The 19,926-nt window shown below is 40.0% G+C and overlaps 1 protein-coding gene and 1 long non-coding RNA gene across 3 annotated transcripts in view; one reads left to right on the forward strand and one right to left on the reverse strand.

The window, feature by feature from the left end:
* The window catches only part of LOC128877599 (uncharacterized), a 196,628-nt gene that overhangs the window by 10,611 nt on the left and 166,091 nt on the right, over positions 1-19,926 (reverse strand). For both annotated transcript variants that reach the window (XM_054125039.1, XM_054125040.1), the window contains 8 exons: positions 11,172-11,274; positions 9,287-9,459; positions 5,398-5,881; positions 4,245-4,641; positions 3,405-3,639; positions 2,797-2,968; positions 1,884-2,123; positions 1,649-1,804 (listed from right to left, as the gene is read on the reverse strand). In XM_054125039.1, coding sequence (XP_053981014.1) covers positions 1,649-1,804; positions 1,884-2,123; positions 2,797-2,968; positions 3,405-3,639; positions 4,245-4,641; positions 5,398-5,881; positions 9,287-9,459; positions 11,172-11,274 — 1,960 coding nt within the window. The remainder of the gene's footprint in view (positions 1-1,648; positions 1,805-1,883; positions 2,124-2,796; positions 2,969-3,404; positions 3,640-4,244; positions 4,642-5,397; positions 5,882-9,286; positions 9,460-11,171; positions 11,275-19,926) is intronic.
* Positions 1-19,926, forward strand: part of LOC128877601 (uncharacterized) — a 35,654-nt gene that overhangs the window by 1,521 nt on the left and 14,207 nt on the right. The window lies entirely within an intron of this gene.

Consider the following 19,926-nt stretch of genomic DNA (forward strand, 5'->3'; position numbering starts at 1 on the left):
ACAGAGTGGGAGCTTTCAGGGACGTGTTGCCATGGGAGGTCAATTTTTGAGTGGCCTGAACGAATTGAAATAGAGTAACTTGTAGTAAACAACGACGAAAGCACGCCACCTCTGATTCGCAATGTCGCGAATTTATAAAATTTGACAAGGGGACCTTTGATAAATTTTGAAAAGATTTGTCGATATCACTTTGTATTTTTTAAATGTCTTTCAACTCTGCATATTTATTTCAGCACCATACTTTCATTTAAGTTTAGTTCTTCATCTGTGTCTAATTTAAATAGTAGAACAAAAAGCCATCAACTTATGGGGTGATCTAATTTAACCAAAAATGGTACACATGAATATGTTAATACATAAAGAGCATCGAATTTATTTTTATGTACCATTTTCATAATATTATATTCTTTATGATAAATTTTATTTTTCAACAAATCGAACTTCTGAAGTGGCCACTATTTTCTGGGCAACCCTAATGCGATCTATCACGATGGTGCCCCAGCTCATTAAGTATTAATAGCGCGGAGGCAATAGGACGATTGGTTTCCAAATTGATGGATTGGGCGCGGTGGACCGATAAATTAGCTGTCGAGATCCCTGGACTTCGCTAAACTATTTCTACTTAGAAAGTATCGTTAATTGAGCTACAACTTCGGAAAGCATGAAGAGTTGTTTCGTAACATATTCACATACTCAAAAAAGAAAATTTAATTTTCACTAGTTTTAATAACTTCCACTTTTCTTTTCATTTCTTCGCAATAATTCCAAAGTAGGTCAGTATTAATCATTTCATTTCAATCGTCCTTCGTTTGTTTATTTTGTGGTGCTGAAACAAAAGTATCTCGATGCTTGAAAAAAATACAAAGGGACGTCCCAATTGTTTAAATTTTCAACTCAAAAACATCCACTTTTGTTTTGTGCTTGAATTTTCAAATGGTATGGAACAATTAAGAAGATAATTAAATCGTTTATGCTACCATACACTAGGACCCATACATCTCACGTTAAATCAATAATCATTTACACAAGATTTCATTAAAATTCCCCTCGTATGTTACAAACTACAAATTTAATCTTCGTTAGAATTCGTTTCGAATCACCCCTGACGCGTTGCATGCCTATACTCGAATTTTAATTCGGATAAAACTTGTCCGAAAGAGCAAGAAATCGAAATAGCAGCCATTAAGGAAATAAAGAAATATTTAGACGGCTCGTGAGCTCCATTGAACTTGCAGTGCTTTGTTTCGATCCCGAAAAGAAATTACGCATGCTACATAATTATGCCATTCACAAAAACACGAACCTCGAATCAAGATTGCATCGAGCAGAGTCGTTCGAGTTGTTCAGAGAAAGTCGAACGGAAGTGTGAAATAATCATGCGGTGCTGTGAGGATAGGAGACATGGAAGTGCCGTGAAAATTACACACATATTAAATACACAATATAGAAATACATTCGACAACGACATCGCAGGCATCGAGTCTCACCCGTTAGATCGAGTTCCAATTTTTCTAAAGTAAACCAAACCATCACGACGACTTTAACCGAACCGATATTTCGCAAAATATTCTGCTTGCAATTCTCGTGTAATTAAAACTTGAAACTCGCTATAAAAAATCCTTCGAGAAGTGATTATCGAGATACGAACCTTGGGGTCTCCATGTCAGGAACTTGAAGGAAGTTCGAACTCCGTGGTTTCTGCGGGCTGACCAAGGTAGGCGCAGGTCTGGAGAGCAGTTCCGCTACCGGTACCTGAGGACTTCCGAAACCGGCTTGGATCCCGTACAGCATCTCTTGGAACACCCTGGAAACGGCGAACAGGCTTTCAGTAGCTCTCGAGTTCATTCTTCCCGCGTCCAAACGGTAGCTCTTCCAATGATCACCTGCTTCTGACAGCCAGGATCGCTCTGACTCCTATGAAACGGACTTTCTGTTTCTGCTGGCCAGGAACCAAGAATGACACGTCGAACAGGTTAGCGTTCACCGAGGCGTTCTCCTGATTGTTCAAGAACACCCTGGTGAAGTCCTTGGCGAGCTGATCGTAGTCCTCGAATTGGTCTCTGACCGAATCCAGGAGGGGTGAAGCTGGCCTCATGTGACCGATCGGTCGCCAGGAACCGCGTCTGAAAATGATCATTTTATTTCTGTTGATTCATTTGAATCGTTAATATACGAAGTGGAGTACACGGGTGGCCATAAGTGTGAGATCATCCCCTTAAATGGGATAGTTACTTCGAATAACACGGTGCAATTCATTTTCAATATTTTCTTCGGACTCGAATGCAAGACACCGTGGGTTTTATCATTTCTTATGAACGGATGGGAAATTACATATTTTATGTTTTTGGTGGTGGAATGGTTTCAGTAAGGATAAGGTATATCCTTTTGTTTTTCTCGTACGAATGACATTATTTATAATCTCATTTAAATATCGTGATTCGATTTGTAAAAAAGGCATTATTTATCAGGTATGAATCAAATTGAAAATTCATGGGAATTGCAGCAGAAATAATAACTGCTATCGATTGAGAAAATCGATCGATGGTAATTACCAAAAACAATATTGATGTACATACTTTTTTTTAAAAAACTTTACTTGTTAAGAAAAATAATCATATACTTTGTGGCCACGATGATATTATTTTAGTGTTCATCATAATTCTATCGTAACTCTTTTTAACTCGCTGAAGGGATGGTCTCAAACTTATGGTTGGCACTGTGCCAAGTCGTATATCAATCGAGAACATAGTAGACGTATAGTTTCTCTTTCCCCTTCTACACATTCAACTGCTTCACCTGTACGGTTTCGGAATTTGTCCAGTCTCCACGTGATTGGCCAGATTGGCCACGATGTCCTCCAGCATTTGACTCCTCGTTCTTTCCTGCATCCTGGCGAATTTCGGCGCCGAGTAGCTCGCCCTCTCTCCGTTCACGATTTTCGTTAAGATCCATTCACGAAACATGGGCCCTGTGCACATTGGAATTAATTAAATTGGGAAAGATCAAAAACTGCGAGGAAGGGGAACGACACCTGTTGCACATTAGGGGTAGACGAAATGATTAGGGTGAATTTTTTAGAAAAATGGGGAGACGAAATAGAACATTTATTTAAAGACTTAAGATTTATATTTTGATACTTGAAATAATTATGGAGAATTCTTAAGGGGGGAGTCTGGTCCAGCTAATGTATTTTTCTAATGCATATAATTTCCAAATATAATTAATTTTTGTTATTGAAACTTTTTTTTACATATAAAGGGACGTTCAAAGAAGAAAATTTGACAGTGTAGATTTAATTTGAATGTATACATATATAGATATAGTAGATATAGTTGAAATAATTATGGAGAACTCTTAAGAAAATTTGAGGGAGGATATAGAAAATTTGTGTAACTGGTGTTTACCTTTCTCGAAGACGTTCTGTTCCCACAGGTAGGGCTTGTAGGCACCGACTTCGTCCCTGGTTACGACGGACACCTCGTACCTGGTGATTTTCCTTTTGATGCGGGGGCTGACTCGTACCAAGATGAACGTGTGCAGGAAATGCGATTTTATACAAGCCGGACTGAATGAAGTGTTATCAGCTTCTAGGAACACGACGCACACTATGTCGTTGCCGATGTGTCTCTTTCTTTGGAGCTACGTAACGCGAAATCATCCGTTTCATTACACCCATACGTCGTTAAGAATTAGGCGTTTCGGCCCGTTTATGTCTTCTTTCACGGGGAATGATGTTCACTTGTGGATCTTACTCGAGGCACCAGAGATCGAGGGAGCATCGTTAAATAAGTAATAGGAAGTTGCTTCGAAGATCGAAATTCAAAGTGTGCTAAATTAATTGGATACCCTCCCTTTCATCAGTTTCGAGGCAATTTTCGTGATTCTTTCAAAGTTCTCGTATTAACTTTGAAACTATTTTGAAATTCAATACGTTTATTTTTAAATATGTATAAATAATAATATTTAATTATGCGTGTATAAAGCATCAAGAGTATTAGCAAACAAATTGTTTAACCCAGAAGAAAAAGAGTATCCCCTTAAATCAAGTCCTAAAACGAGCCCCAAGAGAACCGAAACAAGATCCAAAGAACCCTTCTTCTTGTTCCAGTTAACGCTATCGACCAATCGACTCTTCGACAACCATCGCTTAGCACAATAACTCGTAATCTCCAACTGTATCGATTAATGAATCGATGCACCCTCAATTTCGCCACAACGCACCTCGATCTCGCTTCAAACTTTACCTTTTGGGGGTCGTGCTTCTCGTAAGGCAGCAACGTGGACACGTGGAACATGATCTCGATGCTCCTCCAGTTCGTGTAGACAGAGTACAAGCCGGTCAGGTCGTGAATAGTGTCCAGGCCACCCTTGTACTTGTCGAAGCCCTTCAGACGAACTTTGTCGCCGAGGATCTGCAGAAACTCCTCGAAGAGCGGCGAGTTCTCATTGTTGTCGAGTATCTCCTCCTCGGTGTACTGGCCTTCTTGAACGTACATCACCCCGACCTTCAGCTCCGACTTTATGAATACCTGATCCAGTTTGAGCAACTCGTCTTGTGTGTCTGGCAGCTGACCCAGCGTCAGCGGTGGGTTCACGTTCACCTCTTTACCCAGGCTTCTTACTACCTCCTCCCGATTGTATCTGAAAGACAAGGGAGATTAGGTGTCAAGAATGCGAAGTTGGAACGAAAGATCGTAGCGTTTTTTAGGGGAAATTCAAAGACAATTCTTATAGGTTCATACTTTTAGGCAAATTGGACAAGTTGGACAAGTTTAGGCAAGTTGGAAATTATTTTCTTCGACACTTGGCTTTCAGAATTAATTTTTTTCGTAGCTTTCGACAGTCTGTTAACAGAATTTAATCACAGTAGAAATTTTCAAGGATATTGCCAGTCAACGTGTCAATGCGTTTGTTAGGAAGTGAAGATACACATAATCTGAAAGCCGACATTGCGATTTGGTGAATTTTAGAGATGTACACGCAGTTGTCTTATTTTTCCTTCGGCACTTGGCTATCAAAATTAATTTTTCTCATTTTTTAGCGAAGAACACTGTCACTTATATATGGCGGTGATCAACGCGTTAAACGCTACGAACTTTAACACTATACCCGATATTTTTCCCAGAATTTTAAACAAATATGTAACAGAATCTACGAAATCTTCGATAAATGTTCAAGCGTAGAATTTCCAATTTATTTGATTAAGAAAGTCGAAAAATGAGGTTTTCCAGTAAAGCTATTGTCACTTTCTAGAATTCTAGAGAATATTGCAACGCAATTGCCTAAAACTATGAACCTATAAGAATTATCTTTGAATTGTCCCCAGAATTTTAAACAAATATGTAACAGAATCAACAAAATCTTCGATAAACGTTCAAGCCTAAAATTTTCAAGTACCGATCCGCGAAGACGCAGCTGGCAGGGATGAGGCCGTGCACGGTGTAGCTGATGGCCCTGACGAGGATCCTGAATTGATCCCTGCCGTTCAACGTTTCCTGTTTGATGCTCAGTATCACCGGGCCGAGGTCCTCGTCGTTGGTGAAGTAGTTCCAGTGCTCCCTCAGATAGAAATACTTCTCGTAGGTCTCCTGTTCGACGGAGGTGAGCTCGAATCCCTGGTTCTTCTCCCATTGCTCCTCGATGGTGGTCTTCTTCCGCGGCACTTCGTCCGTCTCCACCTCGTTCTCTTCGTAGAAGCAATAGTTGTTGTCCTGTCGCCTAGGGGCAGGCTCAGGCTGGTCCTCCGCCTGCTCGGGGTCCGTGGCCTCTCCGCTCTCGCTCTCGTCCCAGATCGTGTCCGACATAATCTGCTGTCTGGAACACTCGATCCAGTATCCAGGCGTCGGCATCAGATTGTGCGGGAACTCTGAACAGAATTCATCTGCAACGGAAATCAAACGAAGTCGCTTTAAAGGATACCATTGTCCTCCTCCTGGATGAACGTCGACATCCTGGCAGGGCGCAGACGAGGTGAGAAGCGAAAAGTAGATCGAGAATTTATTGGCTCGAGGGTACATTTGGAGGCTTCTTTGGGAAATTAAAAGAAAAGGTAGATTATGCAATAATAAATGAAGTTTTATAATTTTTTTTATTTGTGATATAATATACGTATCATTTTATATCATGGAGATCGTCGTCGTATATGTATATCATCGTATGTATCGTATGAGATGCACAAATCGATTAACTCCACTTTTTGGGAAATTTTATATTTAAGTCTCAAAGCACTTGGTATAGTCGTAACTTTCTATATTTATAATAACTTTCCTGAATAATGAAGATCAACATGATTTATTATTTTTTTCTTTTCTATAATGTAAAAGGAATTTTAAAAAACAATGTTTGTTTTATCGAGTTGATCAATTTTCGTAATCAAAGGGTCTTATATACATATATGAGCCAAGCCTGTAATTAAGATAACAATTTTTTTCTTGGACGGAAATTTTCATTTTATCGTTTACCATCGATTACCCAATCAGCACTTGTACAAGAAATATTGCTGCAAAATGACACATCCTAATGTACATATTTACCTTTGTAATAATACATATATGTATATATTTATCTTTCTTTTTAGTATACTTACCCTATCTTCTTTTAAATTTGCAAAACAAAGGGATGCAAAGCTCCCTGTCCCGGAGCCAGACACCCCCAATAATAATGATAATAATTCCCAAAGATGCCTCTCCGTTTAGCTACTTTACACTAGAATGTACCCTTAAATGACGAGACCACGTGACACTATATTTGAAAAGAAAAAAATGAGATACGTCCTGTCCTAGAAATATCGAAAAGATTACGACGCAATTCGTACGAAAGTCTTCAAGTTGGACGATCACACGTGTCTTCCGAGTCCTCGGATCCCCTCCGCGCGTATTCGATTCATCGTGGCCTTTCGCCAGGTCCCACTACCCTCCCCCAGAGACAACCTTCGATCTCCAGGAATTCCTCTATCGCGTTTCTCCTTGAAACAAGAACCGTCTCCGAGGCGTTTGTTTGGGCCACGTGGAAAAATCACTGAATCCGCTGGGGACCGTGCCAGCCGGCTCGAAATCATTAAGGGAGGAATCCGATCCGCGTTGAAGAGGACCAAACGCCGTCGTACGGTGGTCCCGGCGCGTAGCGTCTCCCCGAGATTTTTCTTTCAGCGTGCAACGCGACTCTTCGTCCACTTAGGCACGTATCGCCGATAATGCGTTCCGCTCGCCACCCCTCGCCGTGACAGCCACCCTTCGTTATCGATCGCAACCTTCGACCCCCTCGGTTTCTCCAGGCCTCGTCGACGATACCGGCGGTCGATTCACTGTAAGGTGGAACACCAAACTGTTTACAGACAGGCTTGGTATTCGAACTTAAAGTGAACCGGCCGCGGTGCATCCCTGACTGTCGAGTCGTCTTTTTCCAACCCCTCCTAATCTCTGCTCCCTCTCCCCCGCGTCTAATGGCCTATAGCGGTCCGTAAATTCGATCGTCGATACGGGGCGTTCCAGTTTCCCGTGGATCCCACCCCTTCTCGTAGGCTGCGTCGAAGGATCGCGAAATAAAATAATGAAGAGGACCTCGCACGTCCGATACCGCCGTCTTCTTCGTCGGGGACGCCTAAGCTCTCGTCTGTTCTCGTCGTCTCCTGCTTCATTCTTCTCTCTGACGTCATCTGCTCTCGGAGTTGGACAATTTCCACGTGCTTGACGTTTGATCGATGGGGTAATTACGGTGGAAGTAGCCGTTAATCGATCGATCGACGGTGAGATTGATCGGTAATCATGAGCTAAGATTGCAATTTGTTCGAGGTAATCGGCGATTCGTGAAGTTCCACGGTGAAAGACGAATTCGGGATTTGATGGGAGCTCTGAATAATGTCTGAAGTTGAATTTCAGGTGCTTGGAATTTATACTTTGTTGTCTGAATTTCAATTTCAAGTGCTTTGCATTTATAATTTTTTATTTAAATTTGAGTTTCAACCGCTTTGCATCTACAATTTTTTAATTTAAATTTGAATGTCAGACGCTCTGCATCTACAATTTTTTATTTAGATTTGAATTTCAGGTGCTTTGCATCTACAATTTTTTATTTATATTTGAACTTCAAGTGTTCCGCACCCCAAAATTTAAATTTCGGGTGTTTTAAATCTCCAATTTGTTGTCTAAATTTTAATTTCAGATGCTTTACATTCATTTTGGTCTCTGCTTGGCAAAAAAAAGCATCGAATAAAACAGATCGCTTACAGATACGTGTGCGCTTGAATTAAAATTCAAATTGGAAAACATCTCGTTCGGAAATTGAAGCTTACAGCAACGTTAACTGTAGCTTGAAGCCACGAATGACTCGGGAATGTAGTATTTATTTACTCGACGTTGCGCCTTCAAAACATGTTTAATTGCTTAAGCGACTCTGGCGGAAAACATGTTTATTCGATGAAGCCCTTCCACAAAGCAAAACATGTATAATTGCTTAAGCGACTTGAGAATGCAAAACACGGTTATTTGATTTACGTGGGTCCGAATGCTGTGAGAGACACGTTATAATTGCGGTAGCTGGTAAATGTGTTGTTAATCGTAAACACGTACACAATAAAGGGATAGGAACTTTGAACGTTGATTTAATATTATAATCATTATTAATTCGTATAAAAATTACAGATTAATTCAGTTCAGAAATCAAATTTAAACTCGAGGTTGAAACAAGTATAAGGAAAACCTTCGAGTCAACATGAACATAATTTGTTAATTCTGAACTTTGCACCCCTAGAGTAAGAGTCACACATACCATGGAATCGGATAATTGACTTACCTCTGTATTTCTGTTCATTATTGAATAACACACTTTAAACATTAATCTCTCAACAGAATAATAAAATCGTCTGTACTCTTCCTCAACAAGGACATCGAATGGAGTCGTCATTCTTAAGAATGAGACCATTTTGACTTCGCAACCTCTTTCTTCCTAAGTATACCTAAGTATATCAATAAAAATATGAATCGTCGTTCCCGCCAAATAAACGAGCCAGTTTAATTTTGAATCGTCTCAGAAATCGAGGCGAAGAAAATCAATTCCTAAATCGTACAGTTTCAACATTTTCTGATAGGACACGAGGCTTTTGGTCTACAGTGTTTGTAAAGGCGAGTAATCCAAGACAGGGGGGAACCACCTGTAGCTTCGTGCTCATACATATGCGCGTTGATAAAAGTTTGCGAGTCAAGCTTCTACTACGGCAGCTGTTCGAGCACGAAGGAATCGCGACGATTCGGGGGGTGAAATGATCCACAAATCCCGACAGTGATCCTACCTGAGCACGCTTGCGGCGGCAGCGGGAAGATCAGGGTGGTCGATGATTTTCTTCTCGCAACTGCGCAGCCTAAACTTTGTGGTTTGAAGCTGCGCAACTGCTGCATGAAGTCCGAGCACTCCATCAGCGCCACGTCAGCGAAGTGTAGATCGCAAAGTATTTGGTTTTTGAACCTGGCGAATTAAAAACATCGATGTTGGTGAGTTTCTCTTTGATATATTCGATTACATGCAGGAGGCGATATTGATACTTTAATCATTGTTCCATTTGGAAAGAATTTACAACTTGGAAAAAGATTTTCTATGATACATTAATATGTATATATTCTTTTAATACATATTGGAATATATTGCATTGTAGAAAATCTTTCATGTACATATGTATAATAATAGAAAATAGAAAATATATGTGATACGATGGGCTTCCTATTTTATCTTCGAATTTTTTAGATGCATTAATGAAGCACATTGCAATTACAAAAATGTGGAGTTTAAATTACTATCACTATTACTATATACTATAATAATACAAAATATAAAATATATGTGATACGACGGGCTTCCTATTTTATCTTCGAATTTTTTAGTTGCATTAATGAGCCACATTACAATTACAAAAATGTGGAGTTTAAATTACTATTACTCGTATCGTGTGCTCTTTGCCACAATATAAAGTTTAAACACCATGTGTGTTAAATACGAAGTAAAATACGAAATATGTTAAATATAAAGTAAAATGCATTAATGAACATTTTGTAAGTACAAACATTTAACTTAAAATTACCATTATTTATATGAGGCGCAAGCGGAGGATTTGTTTTTCAGTTTGCGAACGGTGTATCTCGAACTCGAATAAACGTTATCGCGGTGTAGAAAGTTTCATGAAAGTCGAAGCCGCTCGATAAAAAGTGAATCCGTGGCGGCGTCCCGACGGCGTTCGTTATTGGATCACGACGACCCTCTTATCTCCTTTATCATCCTTTATTATCGCGGATCCACGCGATACCAATTAAAATCACAGAGGGACGCGACTCGAATCGCGACTCGCGCGAAACTAGCCTCCAGCTGTTCCTATTGGTCGACGAGTTCGCGAGCCACAGATACTTTGCTTCGTCGAAACTAATTTTGGTAGACTTTATTTATGTTTGAATTCGGTAAATTCAATTTTAATAATGACCTCTGCAATGGGCTCTATAATAAAGATTCCACGTTCAAATAAATAATAATTTGCTTTGCACTGCAAAGATTCGATAATAAAATAAATAACAGCTTGCTTTACAGTGCAGAGTTAACAATTTCGCTGCGGACGAAAATTAGTAGCCGTTCGCTGGGAGCTGCAATTATGATATTTCTTTTAACGAAAAATTTCTTACTAATGTTCTAATATGATTATTTTGAAAATCATATATTTGTGGTAACTTATTTTATATATAATATGATTGCCGAACAAAAAAATGAAAACTGAAAAATAATAAAAACAACCATATATTTTCAGTTGAACGCACATGTGCGTCATCCGCAGCGAAAGTGTTAATTACGATGATAGTAAAAGACACGATTTCAAGCAACCAATCGATGCCGTTCGTTAATCATTGTTTTGCCAGGTTCCAACATTCGGCAAGCAAAGATTTTTTTCTCTACTTATCAAAATACATTCCGTGGCGAGTGTAAATGTTACGTTTTCTCCCTGACCGCGAAGGGAACGAACCAGTGTGCGCCGAATAACAGACGAACGTTTATTGCGAAACCGTTGGCCAGTATTTTCTCCATAAATAGGAAATTAAAGCGGCAGCCGGATAAAGTTACGGTTACACGGCCGTTCGGTGGAAAATACGAGGAGCCCGAACGCTTATGCAAGTAGGATGGCTGTGATTCTCTCTACTCACCGTCTAGCCCGTTTCTGATTGGGTCCTGTGAGATTCAGGCCGCAGCTGTTACATTTTAGGCATTCCTCGTGGTAGTGATTGTTGTCGTATAACGGCGACGGTTCTTGAAACAACAAACGCAAGGGTAAAGTTTTATTTTCTGGCAAATTTGGTTGAATTACGGCAATGACTACTTATTTTATCGAAAGCTACTTTCGATCGTAGCTACGGCACGGGTTTAACGATCCCGAGGTACCCGAGCTATGATAGGGCCAGTAGGCCCTAACAGACTATGGTTGCTTAATGAAGCTTTAACCCTTGGCACTCGAGAGGTGACTCACTCATCACTAGGATTCACGCAGCAAATCTACCAGCAATAATGTCTCTTCAGGTTTACTTTCTTTGGAATTCCAAGTGTCGATAAAATGACAATCGGGCTACATCGTCGAAGTCAATCTAAGATTAGCATTCGTGGCAATAAAATGCTAAAAAAGCATCAGTTGTTGGCAGATGCAAGAAAAAAGGCCTCGAGTGCAAAGGATTAATATTCTTAAAGGAGGGTGTCGAGACCAAAACTAGCTATCAGTAGTTACTTCGACAAAATTTTGAAACATGGTACTTTTATATAGTTTTCGACGCTGAATTCAATGGTGTAAACAAAAAAACGTTTAAACCATTTTTTTACATTTTTTAAAAAGAAGTCGGATCGAAAAATCCATTCATGTCTTTATGGTATAATAACTAGTATATATAAATATAATATAGTATAATAATTAAACAAATTAATACATCAACTTACTCAATGCCCACTACTCTACTCCATTTTATTAATTTAATTTTAATAAAGTATAGACTTAGTTAGTGACATACATGAGCACACATTACAAAATGTAGCTATCGCGGTGATTTTTTTTTAAATACTCCGTAAAAAAATAACGAACAGACAAGCGTATAGATTTATCGAACCGACTTCTTTTTCGACAATTTTGTTTTTCAATAATTCAAAACAAAATTGTTTAAACATTTCTTTGTTTACACCATTGAATTCAGCATCAGAAACTGTATAAAAGTACAAGGTTTCAAAATTTTGTATCAATAACTACTGGTAGCTAGTTTTAGCCTCGGCGCCGCCCTCCTTTAATGGGAATGCAAGGGAATTGTTAAGAAACGTATGTAAGCAAATGCAAAGTAATGTAAAGCAAAAATTAAATGAATTTGAAGGACGAATAAATGCGAGACTGTTACATTACACGTTATTGTCAAGTTATACAACTTTGCAACGTTATAAATAAAACTGAACACCTTCAAAGTGCCTCCTCTGTGAAACTTTATGAAAAATATGGGACACATATTTCCTTTAATGGTAGTAATTCAAGCCTAAGGGGTAAAACTACCCCTTAGTTTCATGTAGATGTCATTCACGTTCCCGAGATAAAATAGTCTTGATTGTAGAGAAAAACGATCGCAGAATTAATGAAAACGGTATTTCCATGATTTAATCCTAAATTGTTCGAAGCTCAATTTATATAGGGTATTAAGATTATCGAGTTGATTAAATTTCAATCGAGACTTATCAGAATTATTGGGTTCGTTAGGCCTTAATTATATCGGTAATTTATTCAAATTTTCTGCACGTCAGCCCTCAAGCGAAGAATAAATCTGTTTCTCTTTCTTAATAAAACACAACTTGTTCGTGCCTTTTTATAATATTTGAGTACAAATATTAACGCATTTCATAGAAACATTGCCGAAATTCATTCATAATCTTTATTTTCAAGTCTGAAATGGTTTGATCGAAATACATTCCTCGTTGATTGTAAAAATATGAAGAATATTTCAAAGGGTCTCAAATCTAACAAACATAAATAAACCGAGTCCCTATTATTCTTCGATGTTACACAAGAATCAATCGAATATTCAATGAATTTCCATATATACATTTATAATCTATATCAATAAATATTAAACGGTTTGAGTAAAATACGAATCAGATTTCAAAGGGTTTCAAATTTGACGTAAGAAGAAGTTAAATTAACTATGTTCCAATCTTCTTCGACGTAGAAAAAAAATTAATTAAATCCTTATACATTAGACATACATATTCATTCGTATTTATAATCGGTATCGACAAGTTCGAAACTGTTTGATCCTATATTCTATACACAAAAAATTAATCGAATTCAAAGCCCTTTTTTTTTACCTTGATTCGCAAACTTCATTCGCCCAGTTGAAAGCATATACCAAAGTTGCACCGTCGATCAATTGGGAGATATCGCGTTGAGCCGCTCGCGAGGCGTTCGATCGTGCTTCTTTCGCGCCCCCTTCCGATCGCCCCTTTTTTCTTCGCTTTTTCTTCCCCCATTTTTGCCCGTGTTTTATACTTAACGACCCCTCGAGCCCGCGTTGTCGTGGGGTGTGGTCTCGTGACGCCGTCGCGGGGGCCATAAAGAATTCCAGCGCGTGCTGAGCACGGAATTTTGATATCGCGGCCGAGAGGCTGGCGTCACGGCGCCGACACCGTCGGGGGAACCCCCAGCGTCGAGTTTTCGTGACCACAAGAACGTCTAATTGCGCTCACGCACGCACGTACGTACTCGAGTCAGATGTTTCGTCGCCCTCCAAACAAAATTACGTTGGTCTTACTGCTGCTGCATGAAGTTTATCGGGACACCCTGTGAGCTATGCGATTTATCCCTAGAATACCCAGGATGGTACCAAGGATTGTGGATACCATAGATTTTTCATTTAACACGTTGTGCGTTACACCGTCCATATATTAATGACAGAACTTTTTATTAAAGAACTGAAAAAACTAATTTCTATTGGAAATGGGGTATAAGTGAATAATAAAATACTGAATTTATAGATAACGTTAGCTTTATTCACTAAGTTGTCACGAACAAACTGTGATCTTTTCTCAACGAGGAGCTGCGCGAGACTGACCGATGAACGTTAAAAGAAAAACCATAGGAAGAATTTCTAGCTGTATACAGCGTAGTTTTAGCACATCTGTTTAGTCTTTAGTAAACTACAGGAAGTATCCTCTTTCTCTAACGAAGGAAAACTTTCTCTTTCGTTATTCTGCAGTGACAGATATAACGTTGTACATTCATTCTCACTACAATTTATTTTTGTACTAAAATGACATGTTGCCGTTTAGTAAATATTCCAACAGTTTCAATAGCGAGATTGATCCGTAAACAGAGATCTTCGATTTCAAATAACGCGCAGCCTGTTATATGGAGCAGCAAAAATTCGAGCATGAAACGTTTTACGTGAAGCAGAAAAAAGCACACGGAACAGGAAATTGTTAATGCAAAGCGGCGAGAGATAGGAGGGACCTCAGGTTTAATCGATACACCCATTAGAACAAAATGAAGTACTATGCGAGCCTGACTTTCCTCTCTGCTTGGCGTGCACACGCCCACGCTCGCACACGTACACGGACACAGGTGGCCACACTTCGGTGGAAGGGTTAACGCTCCCGCAGACCAGGAAGTGAACTTCACGCGCTGATTCCCCGACGTGATAATCGAGATAAAATTCGAAGTTACCAAAGGGCGCGCGACAAAGCTTGATTAATTAAAATCCCTCGCGCAGATAATGAAACACGACTCGATCGGGGCTGCCGTAGAACTAGGCGGGGAGGTTTCAACCCTATCGAGCCCGCACCCAGATCCAGTGATTATTTTTTTCCTGCGTATACTAGCCGTTTTCACCTGATTCTGATGAAATTGCAAATAGAGCTGTCTTATTTTGATTTGAACTGCTAGGATGTCCCAACAAAATTCTTTCATAATATGTATTTAGTTTTTTTTTGTGTGGTAGTGTTTATACACGTTTTTTCCGAATCCGCGAACGACGTTGACGTGGGGTTACTCGTTCACCCCACAAAAGGGTCTGAAGACGAGAGGTGGGTTTTCCAAAAAAACGACATTTTCGTATTTTAATGCTATTCGCGAGGGGAAAAGACATCAAAACTGTTTCACTCCAATGCCTTGGACTGTACCACGTGTGTTCCACGCAACGAAACATCGTTGCAACCCTTACACTTCGGGTGAACCACCCCTAACTTTGGACCACCCCTGCTCAGCTCAGGGGGCAGTTTTTGAAACGTGATCTGTTGGGCTTTCATTCTTAACGTATCGAGAACAAACATGGTGAATTTCATCGCTGTTTGATGTCTGGAAGTCCTCCCTTACGAAGGGGGTTGAAAAATCGCGAGCTGTTCCACCCCCCCCCCCCCCCCCAAAGGGTGCCTATGGTGTGGACGGCATGAGTGATGGCATTTCCTGGATCAGGGGAGTCCAGAGAATGCATCGAGTCCAAAATCGGGACTGTCGTCCAAAAATTGTGGATTTTAGGGGGGTGGGGAGGGGGAGCGAGGGTGGGTTTGTCCGAGAGCGATTTCAAGAGGTGCATTTTGTAGGGGACATCAAACAGAGTCGCCTCAAAGGGTTTTTTGATTTTTTCACCCCCTTCCGTCGCCCCTGGACCCTTCTGAAGTGCCGTTTTTCTGCATTACCCCTTTAGGAGGGGGTGAATTAACCCTTTCTCATCAACCCACGTCAATGGAACATTGCACACACCCAGAGGACACTTCAAAACTAAACCTCACGAAGTTTCCCGAAGATCGGTTGAAAACTCTCGGAGTTATGACGTTTTAAAATGGTGTCCCGTTTTTTTTTACGGCTAGTGTATGTTCATTGGGAAATTTTGCTAAATGTGGTTGCAAGTGCACAGTTCGAAAAGTAAACATTGAATCACAGAACTGATATTGCACCAGCTGGTCTAACGATTCTGCATTTCAGTACGATTGAGATGATTATCGAATACGTTCATCCCTACTGTTAGAACAGCCCTTGTATTCGACCCTGTTCCCACAAAAAGGCACCCTCGGTTGCTATAAAACGACCGCCGTGGGTGAGAGCAGTCACCCACCCGAATAAAAACTTCTCGGCGAGCCGCGTTTAAAATAGAAAACGGAACACTCGTGAAAAATTCACTAATCCAGAGAGACCGCAACTCTCCTGGTTCGCGTGACGACGTGTCCCGGACGACGCGATTTATATTCGATAGTTTCTGGTACGCGGCCCGTCCGATAAATAATCAGGCTGACTACTTCTTGGCAACAGCGCACGGTGCAAGAAAAAAGTCAACATAAAAATGGAACGAGAAATATTTTTCCTGGATGACAGAAGGTAACTTAATTATTCGATGGAATATATAGTTCTTCTTGTAATCACGTGAACATATTTACGTTGTTTCGTTCTTTCGTTTTTTCGATATCATAATGCAAGAAAAATTAGAACATAAAAAGTGGTAAAAATACTTTTCCAGAGTGACAACGGAAAAGTACTTTAATTGACCAAGTATACACTTTTTCCATGCAATCATTCGAATGTTTCTTTGATTTACATCATCCTCTACTATCTCTACGCTACAATTTCTTTCACACCTGCTCTTAATATTCCCATAATTTTCAGAAAAATATTTTTCGTTCCTGGGTTGCAAGAATAAGGTCGATGGTGTCCCGATAAAGTTTGTGCTTGCAGGCCGTAAATATCGAGGGGGATGATAAATAATAAATGATGGCGTATACCAATATGAGCGGAGTTTTATTTTTTACGGGGCAGCGGGGAGGGGGTAAGTTCGATTATTTATCGGACAGACCGTGTAAGTAGGCAGGGAACAACGACGGACACGCCCGATTGCAAGTTCTCGCGAGTAGAAAACGGGAAAAGAAAAAGTTACGAGGCGCGAGCACGCGCGTCGCGATAGGAAGCCTGGTTTTATCGGTGCTTTAACCTCGGTTGACTCCACGTGCGACGACGGCCACCTGGCTTATCTGCGTTCGAGGCGACGCTGTCTGAAAGCGAGATCTGTCACCGCTCGTAAAAAGAGCTTCGCGCTACTTTAGAGGTGTGCAAAATTTTTATTCAAACGATATTGGCCCTTCCGATCGACCTATACGGTGATAAGCGGACGATGTTGCCAATAACAACGTGCGTTACATGCAAAATACCGTACAAAGTAGTATAAAGAGTGTGTGAAATACAAAGTAAAATTCATAGTATGTTATAGACAAAGTTAAATACAAAGTATGTTATTCGCAAAGTAAAATGAAAAGTATGTTATACACAAAGGAAGAGACAAAGTATGTTATTCACAAAGTAAAATACAAAATATGTTATTCGCAAAGTAAAATGCAAAGTATGTTATTTACAACGTAAAATACAAAGTATTCTATTCACAAAGTAAAATACGAAGTGTGTCAAATACAAAGTAAAATACATAGATAAGTACAAAGTGTGTTGATTACAAAGTAAATAAAAGGTATGGTGAATATAAAATAGAATACATAGCATGTTTTACACAAAGTAAAATACAAAGTATGTTGTTCACAAAGTAAAATACAAAATATGCTATACACAAAGTAAATAAAAGGTGTGATAAATATAAAATAAAATACATGGTTTGTCGAATACAAAGTAAAATACATAGTAAACTACAAAGTGTGTTAAATACAAAGTAAATAAAAAGTTAAAAAAAACGCAAAACCCCCAATTAAAGCGTGTGATCGAAACCCACCCCCGAGATATTCCTAATCGTTCACAAACTACCAACATTTGCGAATAAATTCTGTCAGAAGAATTCTGCTTACGAGAACCTTCTATTGCCTATTTTACTAATTAAACAAGATCGGTCCCGTTCGATTTAGCAACGCTTTTATAGCTCCATCGCACGGTACTCGATTCCGCGCTTAAACAAAACGAGTAACGAACGGTGTATCTTTTATTCATTATTCGAGGTTTTAATCTAGATAAGTATTTTGCCCACTTCTATCCCTCGCCCATCGGTTCGAGAATCGTTGGTAAGGGGTGGGATGGGGATAGGTGGCACACGTTGGATTTTGTACGCGAACCCTGCGAAATTGAAGCTGGAGATGCAATTAAAAGCATGCCCGGCCGCGTGAAACGCAATTAGACGCGGATTCACGCCTGTCCGTTGATTTGCTGATTTTTAGAAGGGTTCTCTCTCTCCTCCCAGGCTTCGAGCAGATCGAACGACCGATACGTGGCTCTCTAACGCGCGGAAAATTATTAAGGTGGGCTGGAAAATATCGCGCAATTTCCCTCGTTTTGTTTCCCTCCCTCGCTATTTCGAGGTCTACAAACGAAACAAATTGAATTGATATACGTGCATGAAATATGCGATATTATTTACGCACATGGGATTCGACTGATGCATATGCAAAGTATGCAAATTAGGAGGTCATTAAAACACGTTTTTTAAAAACCATGGACAGAATTTGATACCAAATGTATTCCTCAAATGGAACTGAGGCTTATTTACATGGATTACGATTTTAAGGAACAGGTGAACGAAGAAATATATAGCTATATAAAGCATTTATAAGAGTATATTCAGTAAATGTTATAATATGTATTATAATAATATAATTATGCACTATATTACATAATAAATCATATCATAATATTCTTTATAAAAAAGAAACTATGGAATGTATCGTTTCCAAAACATTCAGTATGTTTTATTGAGCAGATGAAGAAACAAAAACCGATCTCGAAACCACTCTCATGTCATAAAACGTTACTCGACTCCGCAGCAAAAGGATTTGTAAAAAAGTGGTACAGCGGTCTGCCACTGATTAGGAAAGGAAGAAAAGGAAAGAAGGATCAACGAAAGAAAAGGGAATTACAACCCAAATGTTTAAATCAAAGAAATTGTCCACGTGTACAAGTTTCAGTTGCTCAAAAATCGTTTTCGTTACCGAATGCAGCATCGACACCTCGGCGACCCGATCGTCCAACTTCCATCTAGGACACTCCCAAACCTAAAGTTCCAATTTCGTTCGAAACAGAGCTCGCTATTTCGAACGCAATTACGTTCTCAGTGTTGACCCTCGTTACCGTTTCGAAGTGAACTAATAACGCTCGACGGCCGTGTCGGTTGTTCAACGTAATTCCTCGCGAAGAAAATCGCGAAACGGCACGGCCGTTGGTCACGCGATCGCCTCGAAGCTCGGGCACGAAAACGCGGATCGGTTTTAAATCGACGACTTCGCGACGAGGCGGCTGCAGAGCGGGGAGGGCGAAGGTGGTAAAAAGCGGCAATTAGGACGTTTCTGACGATAATGGGACGGACCCGATCGATCTCGGGACGAATCAAGTTGGCGTGTTAGATCGGAATTAGTAATGAATGCGGCTGCGTTGTCGAGAATTAATGACGGAAGACAGCCGAGGGGGCGGACGGGGCTGAATTTATCGAAACTAATGAAATTCCTGGAATTGCGGGACGCTGGCGATTACGGCCACGTCCCGTGAAAATGATAATTATTCTTGGGGCAGTTATTCCGGATGGCGAATTCCTCGGTAGCTGGTGAGAGGGGGAGGGAGAGGACGAGAAAAACCGATGATGTCAATTATAACAGATTTGTCGAGCGAGTCGACGGTGACGGTATACCTTCGGTCGTTTTGGCTTCGATAACGATTATATTCTGTACGCGTGAGAATGAAATTAATGTTATAATGTAACGAATTCCACCGAACCAAAATGAAATTACAATTGCGCCATAGTCGAGGAGTTCATGAAATCGAATAACCAAGCGTTGTTTATCGGAAATTTTCTATCCAGATAAGAATTTCACCCGTCTCTGGTTTCCTCCCTTCGGTCGAATATTAAATTTCTTGGGATTCTATGTACCCTTTGGCTTTCTATTTAACGAAGTACAACATGTGGTTTTGATCTCGCG

Source organism: Hylaeus volcanicus, chromosome 5 (assembly GCF_026283585.1).
Source record: "Hylaeus volcanicus isolate JK05 chromosome 5, UHH_iyHylVolc1.0_haploid, whole genome shotgun sequence".
NCBI classification, from domain to species: domain Eukaryota; kingdom Metazoa; phylum Arthropoda; class Insecta; order Hymenoptera; family Colletidae; genus Hylaeus; species Hylaeus volcanicus.